The sequence below is a fragment of the Meriones unguiculatus genome, chromosome 10, assembly GCF_030254825.1.
Source record: "Meriones unguiculatus strain TT.TT164.6M chromosome 10, Bangor_MerUng_6.1, whole genome shotgun sequence".
Taxonomy (NCBI): Eukaryota; Metazoa; Chordata; class Mammalia; order Rodentia; family Muridae; genus Meriones; species Meriones unguiculatus.
The window spans coordinates 109,461,379-109,480,442 of record NC_083358.1 but is presented as its reverse complement, the minus strand read 5'-3'; the positions used below and the strand labels follow the sequence as shown (position 1 = coordinate 109,480,442).

The window sequence follows — 19,064 nt, the reverse complement described above, 5'->3', positions numbered from 1 at the left end:
TCAGAATCTCACCACCCCCACTCGCTGTGGTCACGTGTGTGTTTATTCAAGTTAGCCTGGGACAAGGTGTGCTGGGAAAGAGTCCAAGAAAATAGTCAAGAAACAGCTTAACTGTTAGGTAATATCCTGGGTTTAAGAAGCTTGCAGCTTTTCTTCAGGACATGATCTGTGGTGTGTACTCGCACTGCAGCAGTCTCCTGTCTCAGCCACCGCTGCATGTTAAAACTCCGAGCACAGCGCCGGGCCTGCTCTTCCCGAGTCCCTCCACCTAGGTCTGCCTGGCGGGCGTTCTCGCTCAGCTCACACCTCCGCTCCCCAGTGTGCCTGGAGCAGTCTCTGCCTGGGAAGTGGGCATGGGGAGACAGCTGGGCGGCCACAGGGATGGCAGCTGTCCGCTTTGTTCCAGTTTCCTGAGGATGACAGTCTCCTTTATTTCCTTAGGTCTGAGAAGAGCGCAGGCCTGGGTGAGGGCTGCAAGGAGGGCTGTTTCTGCTAGGGGGTGGGGAGTGTTCTGGATTTGTATCAGCCTGAGATATGTACTCCCACCTCCCCTCTGCCATCTCTTCATTAAACAAAGAAGTCCTTAAATTATGCCAACAATTCCAGCACGTGAGAGGCAGACACAAAAGGATCGCCTCCAGTTCAAGGGCAGCTTGGGCTATAAAAAGACTATTCCAAATAAAATGAGATAAAACTAACGTTAAAAAAAAAAACAACAAAAAACTGCAGACAGAGGCTGTGGGAAGTGACGTTACCTCATTTCTCAGAAATCCCTCATGAGGCAGTGAAACAGAAACAGGGAAACAACTGTGTTGAAATGAGGGTGTGTGTGTGTGTGTATAGATACTGTGGCTTGTTTTGAATTGTTTTGGTCCTGGGGATCTGTCTGGGGCCCTTAGGCATGCTAAGCATAAACTCTCCCACTGAGGAGGACCCCAACCCTGATCCAACATCGGCTTTAGGAACAGCCACTCTGCTAAGCACCTTGGTAATACTGGGTTCAGGGAGCCCTTGTTGCCTGGCCACATCCTGCACACGTGCACACTCACACACACACACTTGGGTGGTTGAAGTCTGCTCTGAAGTAGGATGGCTGTCTCTTGTTGTATCTCTGCAGAACACAGCAGTGAAGCCAGGTGTGTCGGTATAAAGCAAAAGGAGCTCTGGCTTGGTGGCCAGCCTCGTGCACGAGTGACGCCCTGTCTTAGAGGAGATGGGAATCGGGGCTTGGGGACTGGAGAGATGGTTCATCAGCGGAGGACGGCAGTTCAGTCCCCACCGTCACAGGTGGCTCACAGGTGCCTGTCGCTCTGGCTTCAGGTGATGCAATGCTCCTTCCTGGCGATTGGGGGCACCTGTATACACGCGTGTATGCACACATAGGCAAAAATAAATTTCAGGGCTGCAGAGATGGCTCAGAGGTTAAGAGCACTGGCTGTTCTTTCAAAGGTCCTGAGTTCAATTCCCAGCAACCACATGGTGGCTCACAACCATCTATAATGAGATCTGGTGCCCTCTTCTGGCATGCAGGCACAGGTTCAGGCAGAATATTGTATAAATAAATAAATCTTTTTTAAAAAAGACAATAAATTTTAAAGAAACTTTAAGAAAGAAGAATGTATCAATGCTGAGGGAAAGAAAAACACGTGGCATACGGATATGGCGAAACGACCAGTGTGTTGGCACACACCTGTGACCCCAGCTCTCTGGAGGCAGAGGGAGGTGCATCTCCGAGTTTGAGGCCAGTTTGAGGCTACGCAGAGAAACTGGAAAAAAACAAAACAACGAAAGGCATTCTGTTGCTTTTAAAATAGCTTACTGAAATAACTCACAGCATCAAGCTTGTCACAGGAAAAATTCTTACTGCTTACAGTAATAACTGTGAATTCAGATAATTAGTGTGTCCCTACCTCGAAAGCCCTAGGACTGCAGGCATGTACCACCAACACCTGACTTGCATTATTGACTAATTATAATTTTGTTTTGTTTTGTTTTCTTTCTTTTTTATTTTTTTAGTATTTCGAGACAGGGCTTCTCTGTGTAGCTTTTGCTGTCCTGGAACTTGCTCTGTAGACCAGGGTGGCCTCGAACACCCAGAGCTCTGCCTGCTGAGATTAAAGGCAGGTGCCACCGCACCTGGCTCTGTGTGCCATTGGGAACACCTTTGTGCCACAGCGCACAGGTGGAGGTCAGGGGTCAACCTTGAGGAGGCTGTTCTCTCGTTCCCTGTGAGGAATCCAGCCCCAGAAGTCCTGCCTGGCAACAGCACCTTCCGTCCCTGGACCACCTGGCTGGAGACACAGGGTTAGGGAGATGCTGGTACGGACGGCAGAAGATAGCTTGTAGGCATCGGTCTCAGGGATCCGTCCTGGGGCATCAGTCTTGGTTGGCAAAGGCCTTGACCTACACAGCCAGCTCCAGAGCCTGGCTTGTGTTTTAAAATAGTTAGTAAAAGTCTGAGGCTGGAGAGGTGACTCAGGTTAAGAGCACTGGCTGCTCTGCCAAGTGTCCTGAGTTCCAGCAACCCCACGGTGGCTCAGAACCATCTATAATGACATCTGATGCCGCCTGTTGGTGGGCAGGTGTACATGCAGACAGGACACTGTCTACATAATAAACACACAAATAACATTAAAAAGCCTGCAGAGTATTTTGTGATGTGGAAATATTATGAAATTAAGTGTCCTACGCTGGTGGGAGCACAGCTTTGCTCATTTAACATGGTTGCAGCAGACAGTGCAGCCTGTGAACCCTAAGCATCGACATGCAGGACATGCAGTTGGGGAGAGAAAAGTTTGCTCGCCCTAGACTGCACTGAAGCGAGTCTCATTCTGTGAGGAGACTCGGTGTGGTGGCACACTTCTGTGAGCCCAGCACTTGGCGGTGGAGGCAGGAGACCCGGGGGACCTGGAGCGAAGTGCTGCCTCGGCTGCAGGAGACTCAAAACAACAGGGGCTGAGGAAACGCCCCAGGCCCGAGAGTGCTGGCTGCCCCTCCAGAGTTCAAGTCCCAGCATCAGTGAGGCAGCTCACAACTGTTTGTAACTCCCAGTCCAGGGGCTACAATACCCCCACACCGACATACATGCAGGCAAAATGCCAGTGCACTTCAAAACAACAAAACCCAGGGCAACAACCCGGTATCCGTCCTGGGGGGACAGGGAAGCTGAGGTCTTTGGCATGAGAAAGCGTTAGCTGGTCCAGGGCCGGGGGCTCGGCACCTCCCATGTTAGGGAGCCCGTGCCGCAGCCTTCCCTTGCATTGGGGTCTAGGCATTTAGAGTGCGGCTGTCCTATGGCAAAGCCTGGAAGAATCCAGTGTGGAAGCAGCAAGAAAGCTCAGCTCGGCAGGTAAAGGCACTCGCTGGATGACCCAGTGCTGTTCCCAGGACCCACGTGATGAGAGTTGACCCCTGACCTCAGCACTTGCATGCCCTCCATGCACAAAATAAACGGGTGGGGGGAGGCTTGGGTGGCTCCTTCACACCTGAACCAACAGGTTTTGGTTCTCACGCAGGAAGTGAATGCACTGGTCTGTTTACTTTTGTGGGGGTGGGAGCAGAGCGAAGTGGAGGGTTCATTCTGTGGTCCAGGTTGGCCTGGACCTCCGGATCGTTTCCTCGGCTTCAGGTGTTGGGGCAGAGGCATGCAGCACGCCGGCGCTCCGGCTCTGAGCAGACACAGCTGCTGCTCCCACCGGCTAACCGCTGGTCTCCAGTCCTTCCCACCATCCAGCCTCAGCCCCGAAACACCCATCTTTGAAGTTTCCTCCATCTCTCAGGCAGAGGAGCCCAACCTCAGATCCGTGACTGGTGCTAGTTACGTTGAGGTTAACTCACACTGTCTCTCTCCTCGTCAGACCTAGGTACTTTCCTGACACTTCCCACTTCCTGTACAAAGAAGAGGCCTTTTTCACCTCTTCACCTGCCTGCGACAAGTGAACCTCTCTCCTAAGACACCCCCACTCAGCCCAGGGACCGTGGGCCTGAGGGTTGCTGGGGTGGAAAGGGAGACCTCCACAGGCCACTCAAGCAAGGTGCTCCTTAAGGGCCCCCGGTTCAGTCTGCTAGTAAGAGAAAGCAAAGGATGTAAAGATGTAACAATAGCAAATGGTAACCCCGGAATACAACAGCAGGGTTTTGTGCGGGGGGGGGGGGGTAGGGGGGCTCCACCCCGTGCTCTGGAGCATCATCGCAAGCTCCAGGCAAGCCAGAGTTGCGGAGGAACAGGCAGGAAAAGAAAGCGGGCAGCCGCAGAGAGCTGGAAGGCGGGGGCTCCTGCCTTCTCTCCATCCCACATCCTTGATCCTCAGTGTCCCCTTGACCCTCCCCTACAGCCTTGGCACAGGTAGCTTGTGCGGAGACACTCAAGCACTGGGCGGCAGCCTGGTATTCTGTGCTCCACTTCACTGGTTGCGACCAGAAAGTGGACGGGGCAGGGAGTGTTGAAACCCTGGCAGGCCCACCTTTGCGGCTGTGTGCACCTGCTTACTGCGTGGCCGAGAGGGGTGAGGAAGGCCAGTCACTAAATTTAGCAGAGGCTGAAGCGTAATTGAGCAGGTATTTACCCCAGGAAGCTGAAGTAAGCGGGAGGGGAATCCCTGCCCACTGGAGCTTTTTAAAAATAATGCATGCCCCAGAGCTTCCTGCATGCAAAGAGGACTCTCACCCAGCTCCGCCCAGCACAGCTGAACCTGAGACCACGCAGTCAGTCCATCAGTATCCCCGAACCACCTCCTCCTGGCAGCAGACTGGAGGACTGTGCTGGTCATGTGCTGGCCTCTGCACGCGCTTGGGCTCTGTGCATGTCCTTTGCTCCTGTCTCTGCCACCCCATCTCAGAATCTCAAAGGTCCAGTTCCTCTAAGCCCTTGCCTAAATTCCCCCCAGCGCATCCAAACCAGGGCTTCACCACATCAACCCGCCCCTGCTCAGACCCTACAGAGTTTCAGAGGTCAGCAACGCAGTGTCTGGCCACATCCCCCCTCCTCGGGGACAGGGGGAAGGCTGCCTTAAGTCAGGTCTCCTTCCCAAAAAGGTCTGCTCTGACCCCGTACTGCTCGCGGTGGCCTAGGGACTGTCCTTAGGGACTGCGAGGAGGAAGAGGAGGGCAGGATTCCTCCCACCCCCCAGAGTGGGACTGTACACTCAGGGGCTATCAGAAAAAGAAGGGAAGTGTTCTTGAGGTTCGGGGGAACTCCAGAGGGCCAGGGCTTGTTCTCCACCTGTGATTGGCTCTCAAGCCCAGACCAAACTCTAACCCTGCCCAGCAACAGCCCTAAAAGGCCTGAGAAGGGAGGGGAAGTTGAGCCGTGGCCTCCACCCTAGCCCTGCTTCCAGGAACTGATGGGAGTCGGCGCAGCCACCCTCCTTTGCTCTGGGACTCTGCCTTCCCTGCCCATGTCTAGAAACTAGTTCCTATGCCCCGCGTCTCTGGTCCCCACATCTTTGACTTCCCTTCCAGGCTCTCCAGAGAAAGAAATACATCTTGACACCTCTTCAGAGGCAGAGCATTCTTGTAGCCTCCTTGCTTAAGCCCTGTCCTGGGTGAAGTCAGTTCTTCCCCCCCCCCCCCTTGGTGTTTCTTGAGTCAGGGTCTTGGCCTTGTGATTCCTCTGCCTCAGCTGGGATCACCCCATGGCTTCATTTTTTTTTTTTTTTTTAATGAAAAAAAGAAAAAGGAAAGGACATGACTGCTCCTAGGTATGATGAAGAAAACTTACGATAAAAGGGAGAGCCTAGCCAGAGGCAGCCACAGCTGGGAAAATCCAGAGTGGTCAGGACCATAAGGAGATGGGGGAGGGGAGAGAGGAGCCAGGTGCAGCAGCCACAAGGCCAAAGGTACAAAAGGGGCGGGTGTCCAGCCTGGTTAATTATATAGGAAAGAGCAGCCCAGCCCCTGGAGCTGGGAGAGCCAGGGCAGGGGGTGGAGTATGCCAGCCAAACCCTGTAACAGGTAGGAACTGAGGGATGCTGGGAGATCCTGGCAGCCAGGTCCTCTTTGATATGATAAGTAGGTGCCTCAGGCCGTTTGTCCACGTTTGAAAAATAACAATTTTCCAACCCCTCCTTCCTCACCCACTCTCCACTCTCCTCCCACTGTGCTGTCTGTCTGTCTGCGCAGCCACATCCAGCCCGAGGAGTCCCAGTGTACCAAGCTAAAGGATTTGCTACAGTAGAGAAACCCCATTTCTAGGGCACTGTGGTATCCGCAGAGTCTAAATATGGTCAGAAAACAGAGTCGCTAAGAAAAACTGTCTGCAGGCTTTTGCTAATGGCCGAACTCAGCTCGTGTGGAGAAGCAGGGATGGGATGGGCTGCCCGCAAAGGGCAGGGGGGCTCCTGGCCTCCGAAACTCGGGCCTCAGAACTGTAGGGCAAGGGAAGGAAGGGTTTGCACTAGGGAAAAAGCTGAACCCTTTACCTTTAGCAAGTTATTTACTTTGAAAGAAACACAGGCAAGAGAGAAGGGGAGGAGGCCGGGTGAGACATCTCTGAGGAATGTGTCTCTGGCAGGACATCGGGTACTGCCCTTGGCCCCTCCTCCCTCAGTCCCAGAGAGTCAGGCGAGGGAGCAAAGTCACCACCACGTGCCCCGGTGGGAAGCCGTAAGCCAAGCTTTCAACAGGGAAGTGGGTAAAAGACATGACAGGGCTAGAGCAAGAGGGCCTGAAAAGTGGCACCCCCCCTCCTCCCCCCAAGCCAGCTTGGCCCCGGATCGAAAAGTCCTGCTGGCTTCCTACCCAGGAGGAGCCCACCGCAGGCTCTGTGCCGGGGTCCTTGCACCCACCGGGCTCCCAATCCGGGAGTAGTGACCTCTAGTGGCCATGAGCCACCTGCAGTTCTGGGCAGGACAGGGTCTCGGAGCCAGGCCGCCCAGCTCTGAGGCTTTCCTCCACAGCCCTTGAAGAAAGACCACCCTGCCCTCCGATCCCAACGTGCTGGTCCCCCTCACACACCATATTCCGGCTTCACACTGCTCGAATGGCGGGGTCCCCACGAGGGTGACGGAAAGCATGTTTCTTGTCACAATCAACTTTAATAAAAAATAAATTAGTTCTGGGGTGGGCATCGTTTTCGGCGTGAAGCGGGGGGCTGGGGCCAGGGCGTTTTATGCTGACATTTGTCTACCTCACCCTCTACAAAACTGGTCCCTGCTCTGGAGAGGTGCTCCTCCCTGGGTAGGGCAGGGTAGCAGCGGCACCTCCAGCTGATCAGGGAGGTAGGGATGCGGAGACTAGCTAAGGCAGGATCAGCAAGGTCGCTGGAGGGGCGTGAGGGGCCTGACACGGAAATGACTGGGCCGCAAAACTGGACCTTCAGGGAGCACACTCGGAGTAGCTCAGGTTCGTGCGGAAATGTAACCTTCCTCCCCAGCCCGGTCCGCGGCCCATGCTCTCTCAGCCTGCTTTTGAGGAAGCCATATACATGTGGAGGGGGCAGCCGCCCAGGGAGGCCAGGGGCATCACCCCGGGGTACAGACCCAACACGTCGGTGGTCTCCCTCACCCTGGAGGACACCCCGGTGAGACTGAGGCCGGGTGGAGAGCCAGAGGACACAGAGTGGCTAGTCGGCGGGTGACCGGTGGCGGCGTGAGAAAACCACGAAGACGGGGTCCCCTGGGCCCGGTTCAAGCAGGCTCCAGCTGGGACCGCTCCAGGATGTGCGCGCAAGAGCGGCAGCAGGTAGCTGTGTAGTAGGGGTAGACGCAGAGCCGGGCCTGCACCACCAGGGGGCAGTGTGGAGAGCTGTCCTTGCATCGGTCATCTGAGGACAGAGGTCAAAGGGCACAAGACAGGCGTCATCCCCCCGGAAGCGCGCTCTCCACGCCCACCAGCCCTTCTCACATCTGCCGCTGTCCCAGCTAAACCCCCTCTGTTCGGGGTGGGCGGGGAAGCTCTTTACCCGGGCGTTGGTTGCATGGTTGGCCGTTACAGGGCTGCTTCCTGGAGGGTCGCAGGTGAGGGGGACATCGGGCGCCCAGAGTGTGGTTGGCGCTCAGGCACTGGACCTCCCTCGTCTGCGTGCCTCCCTGGCAGGAGCGAGAACACTGGGGAGACCATAGCCATCAGATGAGATCTCTCAGGTTCCCAGGGCCGCTGCCCCGGCCACCCCCTTCCTCTCCGCAGGATAATGGCAGAACATTATCCGGGGACACGATGACATCCCAGATGGAGGGGATCCGTGTCTTCCGAGTCTACGTGACGTGGGGGCAAAACTCAACTGGGTTGTCCTGGGCTGGCAGGGACCTGGCTGCGTGCACAGCTTTGCCGGAGGCCCAGGTGGAGCAGGGCGCGGGAGCCAGGCACTCACCGGGCTCCAGAGCGTAGAAAACCATCGGTCCTCACAGGCCTGGCCCTGGCAGGGCTGCAGGGCAGGGGGCCTGGGCAGGTGGGAACAGTTGCTGGGAGAAGTCACGTTGAACTCAGCCCCCAGTTTGGACACACAAATAACGTCTCTGTGCTGTGTGCCGGACCCGCACTCTGAGGAGCACTGTAAGGCAGGGGGAGCGGGATCACCCTTCCGCCACCAGCGTGGAACTCACAGGACTGGCCTCACTCCCCCCTGACGGTCTCCGGGCCCTCAGCTGACCTCACTCCAGGGCCCTGTGTACCAGCGCCACGTCCTCTCACAGGGCCCCAGGCTGCAGGCTCGCATGTCCGGAGGGCGGCTCCTGAGGGGGCAGCCCTGCTCCGTGCTCCCTGCTTCCCGGTCTCCCTGCAGGCTCTCCCCGCTCCTCAGGCAGACCACAGAGCGCCTCTGGATTCCTGTCCCGCACTCCGCGGAGCACTGTGGAGGGAGAGGGCCTGTGTGAAGGGAGGCTGCCGGCGGCCAGGACCGAGGCGGGGAGACCCCCATCCTGGGAGCTCAGGAATGCCCCTGGGGTGCCAGCCTGGGAGAGACACAGCTGCTGGCCTCGAACTCGCTGTACGGCTGAGATGACCTTAAATGTCTGATCCGCTGGCCTCTCTGTGTGCTGGGATTACAGGCGTGTGCCACCACATCTGGTTCATGTGGTAGTGGGGGTCATAAGTAGGACATCATACATGCTAGACAGGCACACTACCCACCCAGCTACACCCCACCTTGTTGGTTTTTTTTATAAAATTGCACGTATGTGATTTTTTTTTTAAGGCAGGGTCTCCTTAGGTAGCGCTGGCCTCCTTGGAGCTCACCGTGTCAAGCACACTAGCCTCAAACTCGGGTAGGATTAAAGTGTTGGTCACCGCCTCGTCCAGCCCAAGTGTGTGCTGTGTGGGCGCGGGTGCACACGATTGGTCCCCTCCCCCCACTGTGAGCTCCTCGCGCAGGTCATCAGGCCTTCCCTGCAAGTGCTTTTCACCTGCGGAGCCACCTGCTCGGTCTGATGTTGTTGTTCTATGTGTGTGTGGCTGCGTGTGCCACAGAGGCCAGGAGAGGGTGCACAGAGCTCGAGGAACTGGAGTTGCCAGTGGTTGTAAGCCGCTTGCTTGATGTAAGTGCTGAGAACTGAACCCAGGTCCTCGGGACTAGCAGGGTGTGCCCGCCCTTACCTACTGAGCCATCTCTCCCGCCCATTTTTTGTTGGTTGGTTGGTAATATTTTTTCAGACAGGGTCTCGTTTTGTAGCCCTGGCTAGTCTAGAACTCAGTATGTAGACCAGGCTGGCCTCAAACTCACAGAGATCCCCCTGCCTCAGCTGGGATTAAAGGTGTGTGCTGCCATCCACGGTCAACCCGGTTTTGTTTTCATTTCTTTAAAGATGTAATTTATTTTATGTAGGTAAGTGCTCTATCTGCATGTGCACCTACACGCCAGAAGAGGGCGCCAGATCTCATTACAGGTGATTGTGAGCCACCATGTGGTTGCTGGGAATTGAACTCTGGACCTCTGGAAGAGCCGTTGTTTTTGTTTTTGAGACAGGGTTTCTCTGTGTAGCCTTGGCTGTCCTGTATTCTCTGTAGACTAGGCTGGCCTCAAACTCAACAGCAGTTCACCTGCCTCTGCCTCTCAGAGTGCTGAGCTTACAGGTGTGCACCACCATGCCTGGGTTGGCTAGGTGATCGTGGCCCACACCTTTAGTCCCAGCACTCAGGAGGCAGAGGCAGGCATGTCTCTGTGAGTTTGAGGCCAGCCTGCTCTTCAGAACTAGTTCTAGGACAGCCAAGGCTACGCAAAGAAACCCTGTGGAGTCCAGCCTGGCCTGGCCCTCTCAAATCAGCCTCCCAAATACCGACCTGACGGGTGGGAAGGTCAGTATTGCCCACTCAACTCCGAGTCCCTAGGTCAAGAACAAAAAGTTCTAACAGTGAAAGTCTGTGTCGCACAGGCTGTGACAGGTGGCCCGGGGTGCAGTGGGCAGGGAAGCTGGACTTGCCCAAAGACGTGTGGGACCCACCTTGGAACTCCAGTCACTGTAGAACCAGGCTGTGGTACAGGGACCCATGTCACAGGCCTCTCTGCTGGGAGGTGGGGGTGGCCCGGAAGCACACTCCTGCCTGCTCACTTCATCACCGTTGTTTCCAACGCACCGAACCTGCCGGCTCCTTTGACCGCGACCACAGCGCACAGAGCACTGAAGGAGGAGAGACCCAGGCCGAGCGTCAGCCATCCTCCAGCCCCGCTTCGACGGAACCAGGGCTCTACAGACCGAGGGAGCCGAGCACAGGGCGGCAGGCTGCCAGCGGCGTCCATCTGACCGATACTGTCTGTAAAGCTGCTTTCTCACCTGGCTCCAGGGGGAGCTAATCTCCCAGTGGCCACAGAGGTGCAGCTGACAAGGCTGGGTGATGTTGGGCCGGGGCAGATGGGCACAACGCTCTGGAGGTACCGAGGAGCCACCGTCTCCGAACTCCTGTCTGCAGAGCAGCTGGCGGTGCTGGGTGCCAGGGCCACAGGATCGGCTACAGGAAGTCCACTCACCAGCCTCCCAGCTGTGGGCGGGGCAGCGGGAAGGGGGTTGGGGGCGAGCAGAGACCTGTGGGGACCTGGACCCTCAGGGGAGAGGAGGCAGAGTTCACAGTGCATTTCTAGCCGGGAAGGAGGTTGAAAGGGTTTTCTTCTAATGTCTCCCTGCGCCAGGAGCTGTGAAACTGCTACACAGTCCAGGTAAGAACCTGAGGGCAGGGAACAAGCCCGGGACCATATCCGGGTTAAGTATCCCGACCCTCCCTGTGGGCCATACTCACTATGGGGGGCACGGGGGCCCATGGCAGGGTTCAGGGGAGGCCGGGGGTTTGGCACCCGTGGCACAGCTCTGGTCCTCCAACTCCTCTCCCGACTCACGGGAAATGCAGAGGAAAAGGGGGCGCCAGACACCTGAAGGGAAAAGGAAGGCAGTAGGGGGAGGCAGGGCTCAGGGCCCAGCTCCAGCGAGGTTCCAGACACGGGGTCCAGGACAGACCCACGGTCCAGGATATAGAACCTAGGCAGATCCATCCAGAACGGGGCTTGGGGATGAGGTGCCCGCAGGACAGGCGTGAAGTCACCTTTCCCACAGGACGCTGAGCACGCGGAGTGCCCTGCCTGCTTCCAGAATCCCACCGGAGACCCCGCCGTCCTGACGACAGTCGGAGCAGGCACTTGGGGAATCCGCGCCTGACGCTGGAGCGTGCTTGGTGCCCGAACTGGGCGGGGGGCTGAAGCGAGCAGGGGCTCCCCCCGCAGCATCTCTGTCGGGAAGTCCCAGGGCCAGATCAGATGGCTCCCTGCAACCCGGGAGCCCCATGGCAGCCTCGCCCTCCCGTCCTCCGCTTCTGGGTCTGGGGATCCTGGTTTTACCAGGCTGAGGCTGAAGGGCCGGACGCTGGGTGGACGGACTCTCTAGGACCGCAGGTGGGGAAGAGATGACATACTGATAAAAAACCCCGGGGTTGTCCTCCTGGAAGATCATCTGAGAGAGAAGATAACAAATGTTTGGGGCGTACACGAGGTTCTGCCATCTTTGATCCCCACTGCCTCGCCCTCGGGGCCTCCCTCTCCAACTGCCTGCCCCACCTCCCGCTTCAGGCTCACATAGACATCCACGGGCTGGGTGGTAGGGCCTTCGGCGGACAGACTCTCGCCCTTGCCTTCCTCCCTCGGAGGCCGGTTATACTGGAAGACAGTCCCGATGGCCGGATAGGCTCCTGGAGGATCCACAGCCCAGTTCCCGTTGATGATGGAGCGGCCCCCAGGCCCACGAAGTGCTGAAAGACGAGCCCTGAGCTGAGCGAGTGTGTGCTGTCTGGTGCCGTCTATCTCCTGAAGCCTTTGTGCGCCCAGAAGCCAAGGACCTCAGCCACCACCTTCCTCACCCTCTCCACAGGCCTGGGAGAAGGCCACCAACTTCTTCCTGTTTGGCCTTTTGCTGGGCTGAAGAGGGTGTGGAAGGCACATCAAAGAAAAAGGATGGACTAGGACTGGGGGCCGAGGCCCAGTTTCTCACCGAGGTAATTGGAACTGGGCCTGAGCTGGGCAATCTGCAGGTGGGAGGCGCCGGCCGGGATCCACAGGATCTTCTGATAGCCCAAGGGGCCCCCTCGATCCGTGAGGTTTCCGGAAACAAGACGACAGGTAGAACCATCGCCTCCACAGACCCCACAGCCATCCGGACGCCTGCCAGAGCCAAGGATCCCATCACAGCCGGGGCTCTGGGGAGAGTGAGGTGAGGCAGGGCCACACAAAAGCCAGGCACACCTCACACCTGGCCCTACTCCACTCAGGGCCCCAGCTCAGCCCTGCCCTCCTGGTACTTCCAGCGAGAGTGTGTTCTGTGAGCTCCTCCATCCTCAGCCAGGTTTGGAGAACCCTAGCCAAGTCTGCTAGGACCCTGCCCTCCACCTACCCCTTACCCGGCAGCAAAAACTTCCCCCTTGAGCGCCTCAGTCTAGCATTTTCACTTTTGTAATAATGAACTAAATGTGTGTGTGTGTGTGTGTGTGTGTGTGTGTGCGCGCACACATGAGCGAAGGTGCACATGCAGAAACCAACACCCTGCCCTCCCTCACCAACACCCTGCCCTCCCTCACCAACACCCTGCCCTCCCTCACCAATACCCTGCCCTCCTCCCTCACCAATACCCTGCCCTCCCTCACCAATACCCTGCCCTCCCTCACCAATACCCTGCCCTCCCTCACCAACACCCTGCCCTCCCTCACCAATACCCTGCCCTCCCTCACCAATACCCTGCCCTCCCTCACCAATACCCTGCCCTCCCTCACCAATACCCTGCCCTCCCTCACCAATACCCTGCCCTCCCTCACCAATACCCTGCCCTCCCTCACCAACACCCTGCCCTCCCCACCAACAAACACCCTGCCCTCCCTCACCAGCACCCTGCCCTCCCTCACCAACACCCTGCCCTCCCCACCAACACCCTGCCCTCCCTCACCAGCACCCTGCCCTCCCTCACCAACACCCTGCCCTCCCTCACCAGGCAGCGTCCAGCCACACAAATGTCTAAGGATCCAGGCTGGCACAGGGTCCCATCCTGCACCTTTTCCGTGTGACGGACATAGAACCGGAAGCCACGGGGACGGCAGTTCAGCTCACAGCGCTGGGAACCCTGAACTAAAGGATGTTAGCGAGTTAGCCGGGGTCCCTGGAGGACGCAGCACCCTGAAGCCCCGACAGCCTCTATCACGTGTGCGGAACTCTGCTGGGCTGTGGAGGCAGGGAGGTGCCGGCTGCCCGTGCGGAGGGCTTTACGGTATTTGTTAAGCCATGTTGGGCTCACGTTATATGTTATGTCATGTTACGCTTGTGAATTTGACTGATTCTCCCATCTCGTTCTTCTAAAGAAGGGAGAGTCCTGCCACCGGCCATCAGGGAGGGTTTGTTGTTGGTGTTTTAAGTGTGTGTAGGAGGGGCGCTCATGTGGGAGTATGAGGACCTTGCAGGAGCAGGTTGTCTCCTTCCGTGCTGGGTTCTGGAGAGCAAACTCAGTTCACCAGACTTGAGGCAAGCTTTTTCACCCACTGGGCCATCCTACCATTCTTCAGAAGGGCTTCTGACACCTATGACTATGAGCTCGTGGCTCATGAAGGTTTGTCTCAAGTCCAAGAGGACAGTAACTTGGGAGCAGCGGAAGATAATAAGCGTCTTGCTGGAACCGGTGAACAGGCCACACTCACACCCCCTCCCTCTAGACAGCTCCCTCTCCCAGCCTTGGGCCCCCGAGCAGCCTGTCCTGACCCCCCACCCATCACCTTCCGAAAGCCCCTGGCTTCCCTAGGTCTGGGCTGAGTGTCTGGTGTGACCGGAGAAGGAAGACCCAGGAGGAGGAGAGGGGGCACCCAAACCTGAGTTGGCCCTGCCGAGGGGAGGGGGCTAGAAACTGCACCTTCGGTGAAGGGCTCCCACTGGTACAGCTGGCCCATGAATTCCTGGGAGTCAAAGGCAGCGCACTGCAGCGCCCTGGGGTCCGGCTGCTCAGGGGGGCAAGGCTGAGGAGGCAGACACACAGCAGTCAAAGCTGGAGAGCAAACCTGCGGTGCCGGCCAGGCCTAGTTGGCCTGGCGGTTCCACTGAAGAACCCCAGGTCCCCCCCCCCCCCCCGCCCTGAAGCCAGAACCACCACCTTCAGGACGAAGCATCAGGGGAAGCTAGGCGGGAGTGCAGGAGGAACTCACCTCGCTGCTGCAGGCTCGCAGCTGCTCCCTCTCCCCAGAACATTTTGGAACAGGGCTACTGGGAGCAAAGAGGCTCCAGAGGGGGCCAGGGTCTCTCGTCAGAGGCAGCCAGCCCTCTGGGGACCTGTGAGGACTCCCTCCCTGTCTCCAGTGGCCCCTGCTCTGCTGGCCTTGACTCCGGGGGACAGGAGGGAAAGGGTGGGGCTGTAATTGGGCTCCCTGGGGATGGTTCCAGCCTCCCTGAGAAGCTGGCAGCCGAGGCCCAGGGGCTCCCTGGAAAGACCTCCTGTCTCCAGAGGAGGAGGTGGGTGAAGGGATTCCCGGCTTGAAGGGAGCAGAACCGGTTCTGGGGGGCACCTCTGTCTGAGCATTTGCAGGGCTTGGAGTCTCGGTGGGGAGAGAACGGTGCTGGGTAGGCAGTTCAGGGAACTGCATTTGGGGGCTATGGTTTTCAGAGGCCAGTTCTGCGCTTGGAGGCTGGGATGCAAGGCTCTCTTCTGCTATGGAAGAGTTCTGGGGTTGCCCAGGTCTGTGGGGGTGCCTGCGGCTCCGGTGCAGAGGCAGGGCAAAAGGCACTCTCCCATAACCGAACATCCCTGGCTTGATAGGGTCTCGGACCCGGGACCTGAGGAGATGGTGCAGAAACGAAGAGTCATCTCTTAGCGCGTCTCCGCAGTCCGATTCCTGAAAGATCAGCCTGCAGACCTGACGCCTCCTTGCCCCGTTCTGTTACCCCCACCCCACCCCAATCTGCCCTGCCCTCAGAGCCTCACCTCTGGGCCCCTGGAGTCTCCTCTCTCCCCAGCTGAAAAGCCGCATCTCGAAGAGGGCCACCCCTTCCCCGAGGCTGTGGCCTGTACAGAGACTGGGGATCCCGGGGCGGCTGGGGTCTGGAGCCCTGGCCCCGGGGCCGGATGACTTCCGGGTGTCTGGGGGGCCGGGGAGGGAGGGACAGGCCTGGGTACAGTTCACATGTTCGGCTCCTGCGCTGCACCCCCACCCCACAGGGCTGGGAGCAGGAGGCCCACGGGCCCCAAGGCCCCCAGAGGCCCTTAGGGGCCTGACCCTCCTCTGACGGTGTCTGAAGAGAAGGTCCAAACAGCTACATAGGGAAAAAGGTCAGAATTAGTGTGGGCGTTCAAGGTTGGTCGGTTGTCCAAGGTCACATTTACAAGTAGGACCAGGCTCCAGCCTTGTGTGCGTGTGTGTTCTTTAACTAGGAGAGAGGGAGCTGGCAGGGAGGGCCAAGCCTAACCCAAGGGGCTGAAGGCCCTGGTGGGGATGAGAAGCCTCCCTGTGAGGGAGGCCGGGGCCCGCTGGAGGTCCCTGGGCAGGGTGTCAGCGTGCTTGGCCAGGGCTCACCTCCTGATCCTGGCAGAGCTGGAGGAGAGGCTGAAGCAGCATTACACATAGCCGGAGCCTGCACACCAAGGGGGTGAGGACGTCAGAGGGAGCCAGAGGCTTACGGCACTGCCCGCCCCGCCCAGGCTCCCCACAGCGTGGCTGCCAGCTTCTCAGGAAGCAGAAGTTCCTTGTCGCTTGCCAGCCCCCCTCCAGCATCCCTTCCCTGCTCTTTCTCTTTCTCCTCCTCCCCTTCCTCTCTCTTCTGTCTCTTTTGTTGCTGATTTGTTGTTTGTTTGTTTTTTTCTTCGAGAAACCCTGCGTAGTAGCCTTGGCTGTCCTGCAACTCTCTCTGCAGACCAGACGGGCCTCAAAGTCACAGAGATCCACCTGCCTCTGCCTCCCCAAGTGCTGGGACTACAGGGGTGCAGGGCCACCACCCCTCCCAGAGGCAGAGCTGTCCTCTGTGCGGACACCCCTGGCGCTTACCTGCCCAGCCAGGCCTCCATCGCTCTTCCGTGACCGCCCCTGGGCTGGGCAACAGGGGGCAGGGCAGCTACTCTGGCATCTGGGCACGGAGGGTGCTCTGAGGAGGAAGGAGCACGGTGCTTACCCCTCCAGATATCTGGGGGAACTGAAGGGCTGTCTTAGCACAGCACCAACAGCATGGGGTGGGGGGATGGTCCACCCCTTTAGGACCTAAGGGTGGGAGTAATAAGGGGTGTTGTCCTGGTCATCTGCTGAGGCGAGGGTGGGAGTCTGACCTCAGCCTCCCAGTTCAGTTTAGTCCCCTCCCTATGGCCCAAGATGGGCTTAGCTCCTCGGGAAGCCTGAGGAGGGGCTGTTTGTGGGCAGCTTGGACCCAGGAGGTCCTTTCTCCCAGAGCTCCAGAACCTAGAGGAGGCAGGCTATGCCAGGCGCCCCTGTGAGGGGCCAGCCAGAGGCCTCTTAGCATCAGGTGTAGGGGCACAAGCCTTAATAGCACACTTGGGGTGGTATTTTCCTCCCCTCTTAACTAAGCTGCTGTGGGAGGAACGGTCTCATGGGCTGCCACAGGCATTTTTTTGTCCAGGGGACAAGCTAAATGGGCTAAGGGCTTCACTCTCTAAAGAAAAGGCGGTGACTTAACCTTGCTATGGGTGCCAGCACCCCCGAGGCACAGGCTCATGTCGACTTAGTTCATGTGCAGTTTTCCTCTTTTTATTTATTTATTTATTTATTTATTTTTTCTCTTACTGCTCAGCCAAAATGGCTGGGGCGCGGAAGGAGAGAGGCAGCCATAGCTTCCCAGTCTCTCCTTCGGGTATGCGGGGGCCAGCTCACCCTCAAGCCCAGCCTTGAACCCTGATTAGCCTGCTTAGACAGGTTCCATATCCTGTCCTCAAAGTTTGCCTGTCCCTACTCCAGCCCCTCCCTTCTCTTTGAGGTCCTTCCTGCCCACACCCCTCAACCCATCTCAGTTCTGCTTTCCAGGAAAAACACTGTTTCTGCTGGATCTGAATGGCACCATGACAGCAATCCAAGGATGCCGGCCAAGGTAGGCCAGCTCAGGGCAGGCAAAGGCCAGGGAGCAGGCAAAGTTCTGCTGCTCCCCGGAACCCAGGCCTTGGGAATTTAGGGAGGGGATCAAAGCAGCTCCTGCAGCTGGGGAAGAGGTAACAGGCACCCCCTCCTTCCCCTGGCTGGGCCAGCCACTGGGGTCCAGGCTGCACAACCCACCAAGCACCAGCACGCTACCTGCCTGCCCGGAGGCTGGAAGAAAGCAGAAGGGGGTGTGATGGACCCAACCTGTCTCTTCTTCAATACTGGTCCCCTCTGCACCGCCCTCTGCTTCTCTTGCTCCCCCGGTTCTGTCCCTGCTGCCTCTCCCTCCGTGGTCTACCCAGGACACATAATCCTGTCCTGAGCTGGTTTTGGCAGCTCTCTGGAGAAGTGAGGGGTGGGGGGTGATGAGAGCTCCTGGCTCCCTCTCTGGAAAAGTCCACCCCACCCTCCCCTGCAAAGGGGACAGGAGGCCGACACCACCTCCCTGCACAAACGTATGCTTGTCCCTTTTAATGCCCAGGGTGAGGTTGGAGGCGGGCACCCTGAAGTCAGGGTGAGGACAAACCTAGGCTGTTCCTGGTCACCGTCCCCCGTGCCCCCCCATTGGACCAGTGACATCAAGGAGCGTGACCTGCACAGAGCTAACCCTTCACCCCAGGGCAAATGAGCCATCGCTGGGGAGAGGAGCGCTACCAGAGGCTGGGCTGGCAGAAGAGGGGTGCTGTGCTGGCAGAGTGCCTGGGTTCTACCGGCTCCTCAAAGGCCATCCATCCCGACAGGTGTCTTTCTTTTCCCTCAGCCCCTCCGCGCAGGCTGAGCTGTGCGAAGGTCGCTCACGCGCAGCCCTCCTGGACACCCCGTCCCCGCGTTCCCCCAGTGCAGGCGTCGGGGTGCATCCTGGGGAGGAGCGGGCGGCGCCGGCGCGCAGGGAGGTCCCGGGTGTCTCTTCCAACTCCACTATGTGAGTTAATAGGAATCTTGGCTCCAGCCCTCGCCCGGGTGATGGGACCCGGCGTCCCCGGGACCAGACCCCCTCCCCAGGAATTCGCTCGAGGGTCCGCTCTCCGGCTACCGTCCGAGCCCGGGCCGGGGGTCGGGGAGGCTCTACCTTCTCTGCGCCCGTTCTCTCCAGCTGCCCTCCGCGGCTACGGCTGCCCCGAGCCCCGGGACAGCGCCGCCCGCGGCAAGCTCCGCCCCACGCCACGCGCGCCCCGCCCGCCACGCGCCGGCCCCAGCCACCCACCCCGGGTGCCCGACGGCTGCCACCCCGGCCTGCGCCCGCCCGAGGGCTCCGGACCCCACCGACCCTAGCGGGGCGGCCTTCGGGTGGAGGCTGAACCCGAAGGAGCCGGGCGAGCCGCGGACCCCGAGCAGGGGTGTGTGGCCCTGCGCAAGCTCAGCTCCGCCCAAGCCCTCTCCTCCACGCAGCCCGCGCCTCCGCTTTTCCCATGCTGGGCCGTGAACCATGCGGCTCCGATGGCCAGGGACGTCTGTGAGCCTCGGTTTCTTCATCCATAAAATTTTGCACCCTGGAGCTTAGCGGAAGGAATGCGCGCTGAATTATGAGTCAGACGGATTTGGATTTGGATTTG

At 58.5% G+C, this 19,064-nt stretch overlaps 1 protein-coding gene across 1 annotated transcript; it reads right to left on the bottom strand.

Moving 5' to 3' along the window:
* Positions 1-7,014: 7,014 nt before the first annotated feature.
* Positions 7,015-18,617, bottom strand: Adamtsl4 (ADAMTS like 4). The gene is made up of 18 exons (XM_021650521.2): positions 18,581-18,617; positions 16,417-16,513; positions 15,949-16,006; positions 15,360-15,688; positions 14,587-15,211; positions 14,298-14,400; positions 13,389-13,525; positions 12,402-12,606; positions 11,990-12,162; positions 11,756-11,867; positions 11,464-11,646; positions 11,164-11,293; positions 10,704-10,908; positions 10,374-10,550; positions 8,588-8,785; positions 8,309-8,488; positions 7,901-8,045; positions 7,015-7,762 (listed from the first exon to the last, which is right to left on the bottom strand). Exons 2-18 carry the CDS (start codon positions 16,434-16,436, stop codon positions 7,626-7,628), a joined length of 3,117 nt encoding a protein of 1,038 aa, XP_021506196.1. The 5' UTR covers positions 16,437-16,513; positions 18,581-18,617; the 3' UTR covers positions 7,015-7,625.
* Positions 18,618-19,064: the final 447 nt, after the last annotated feature.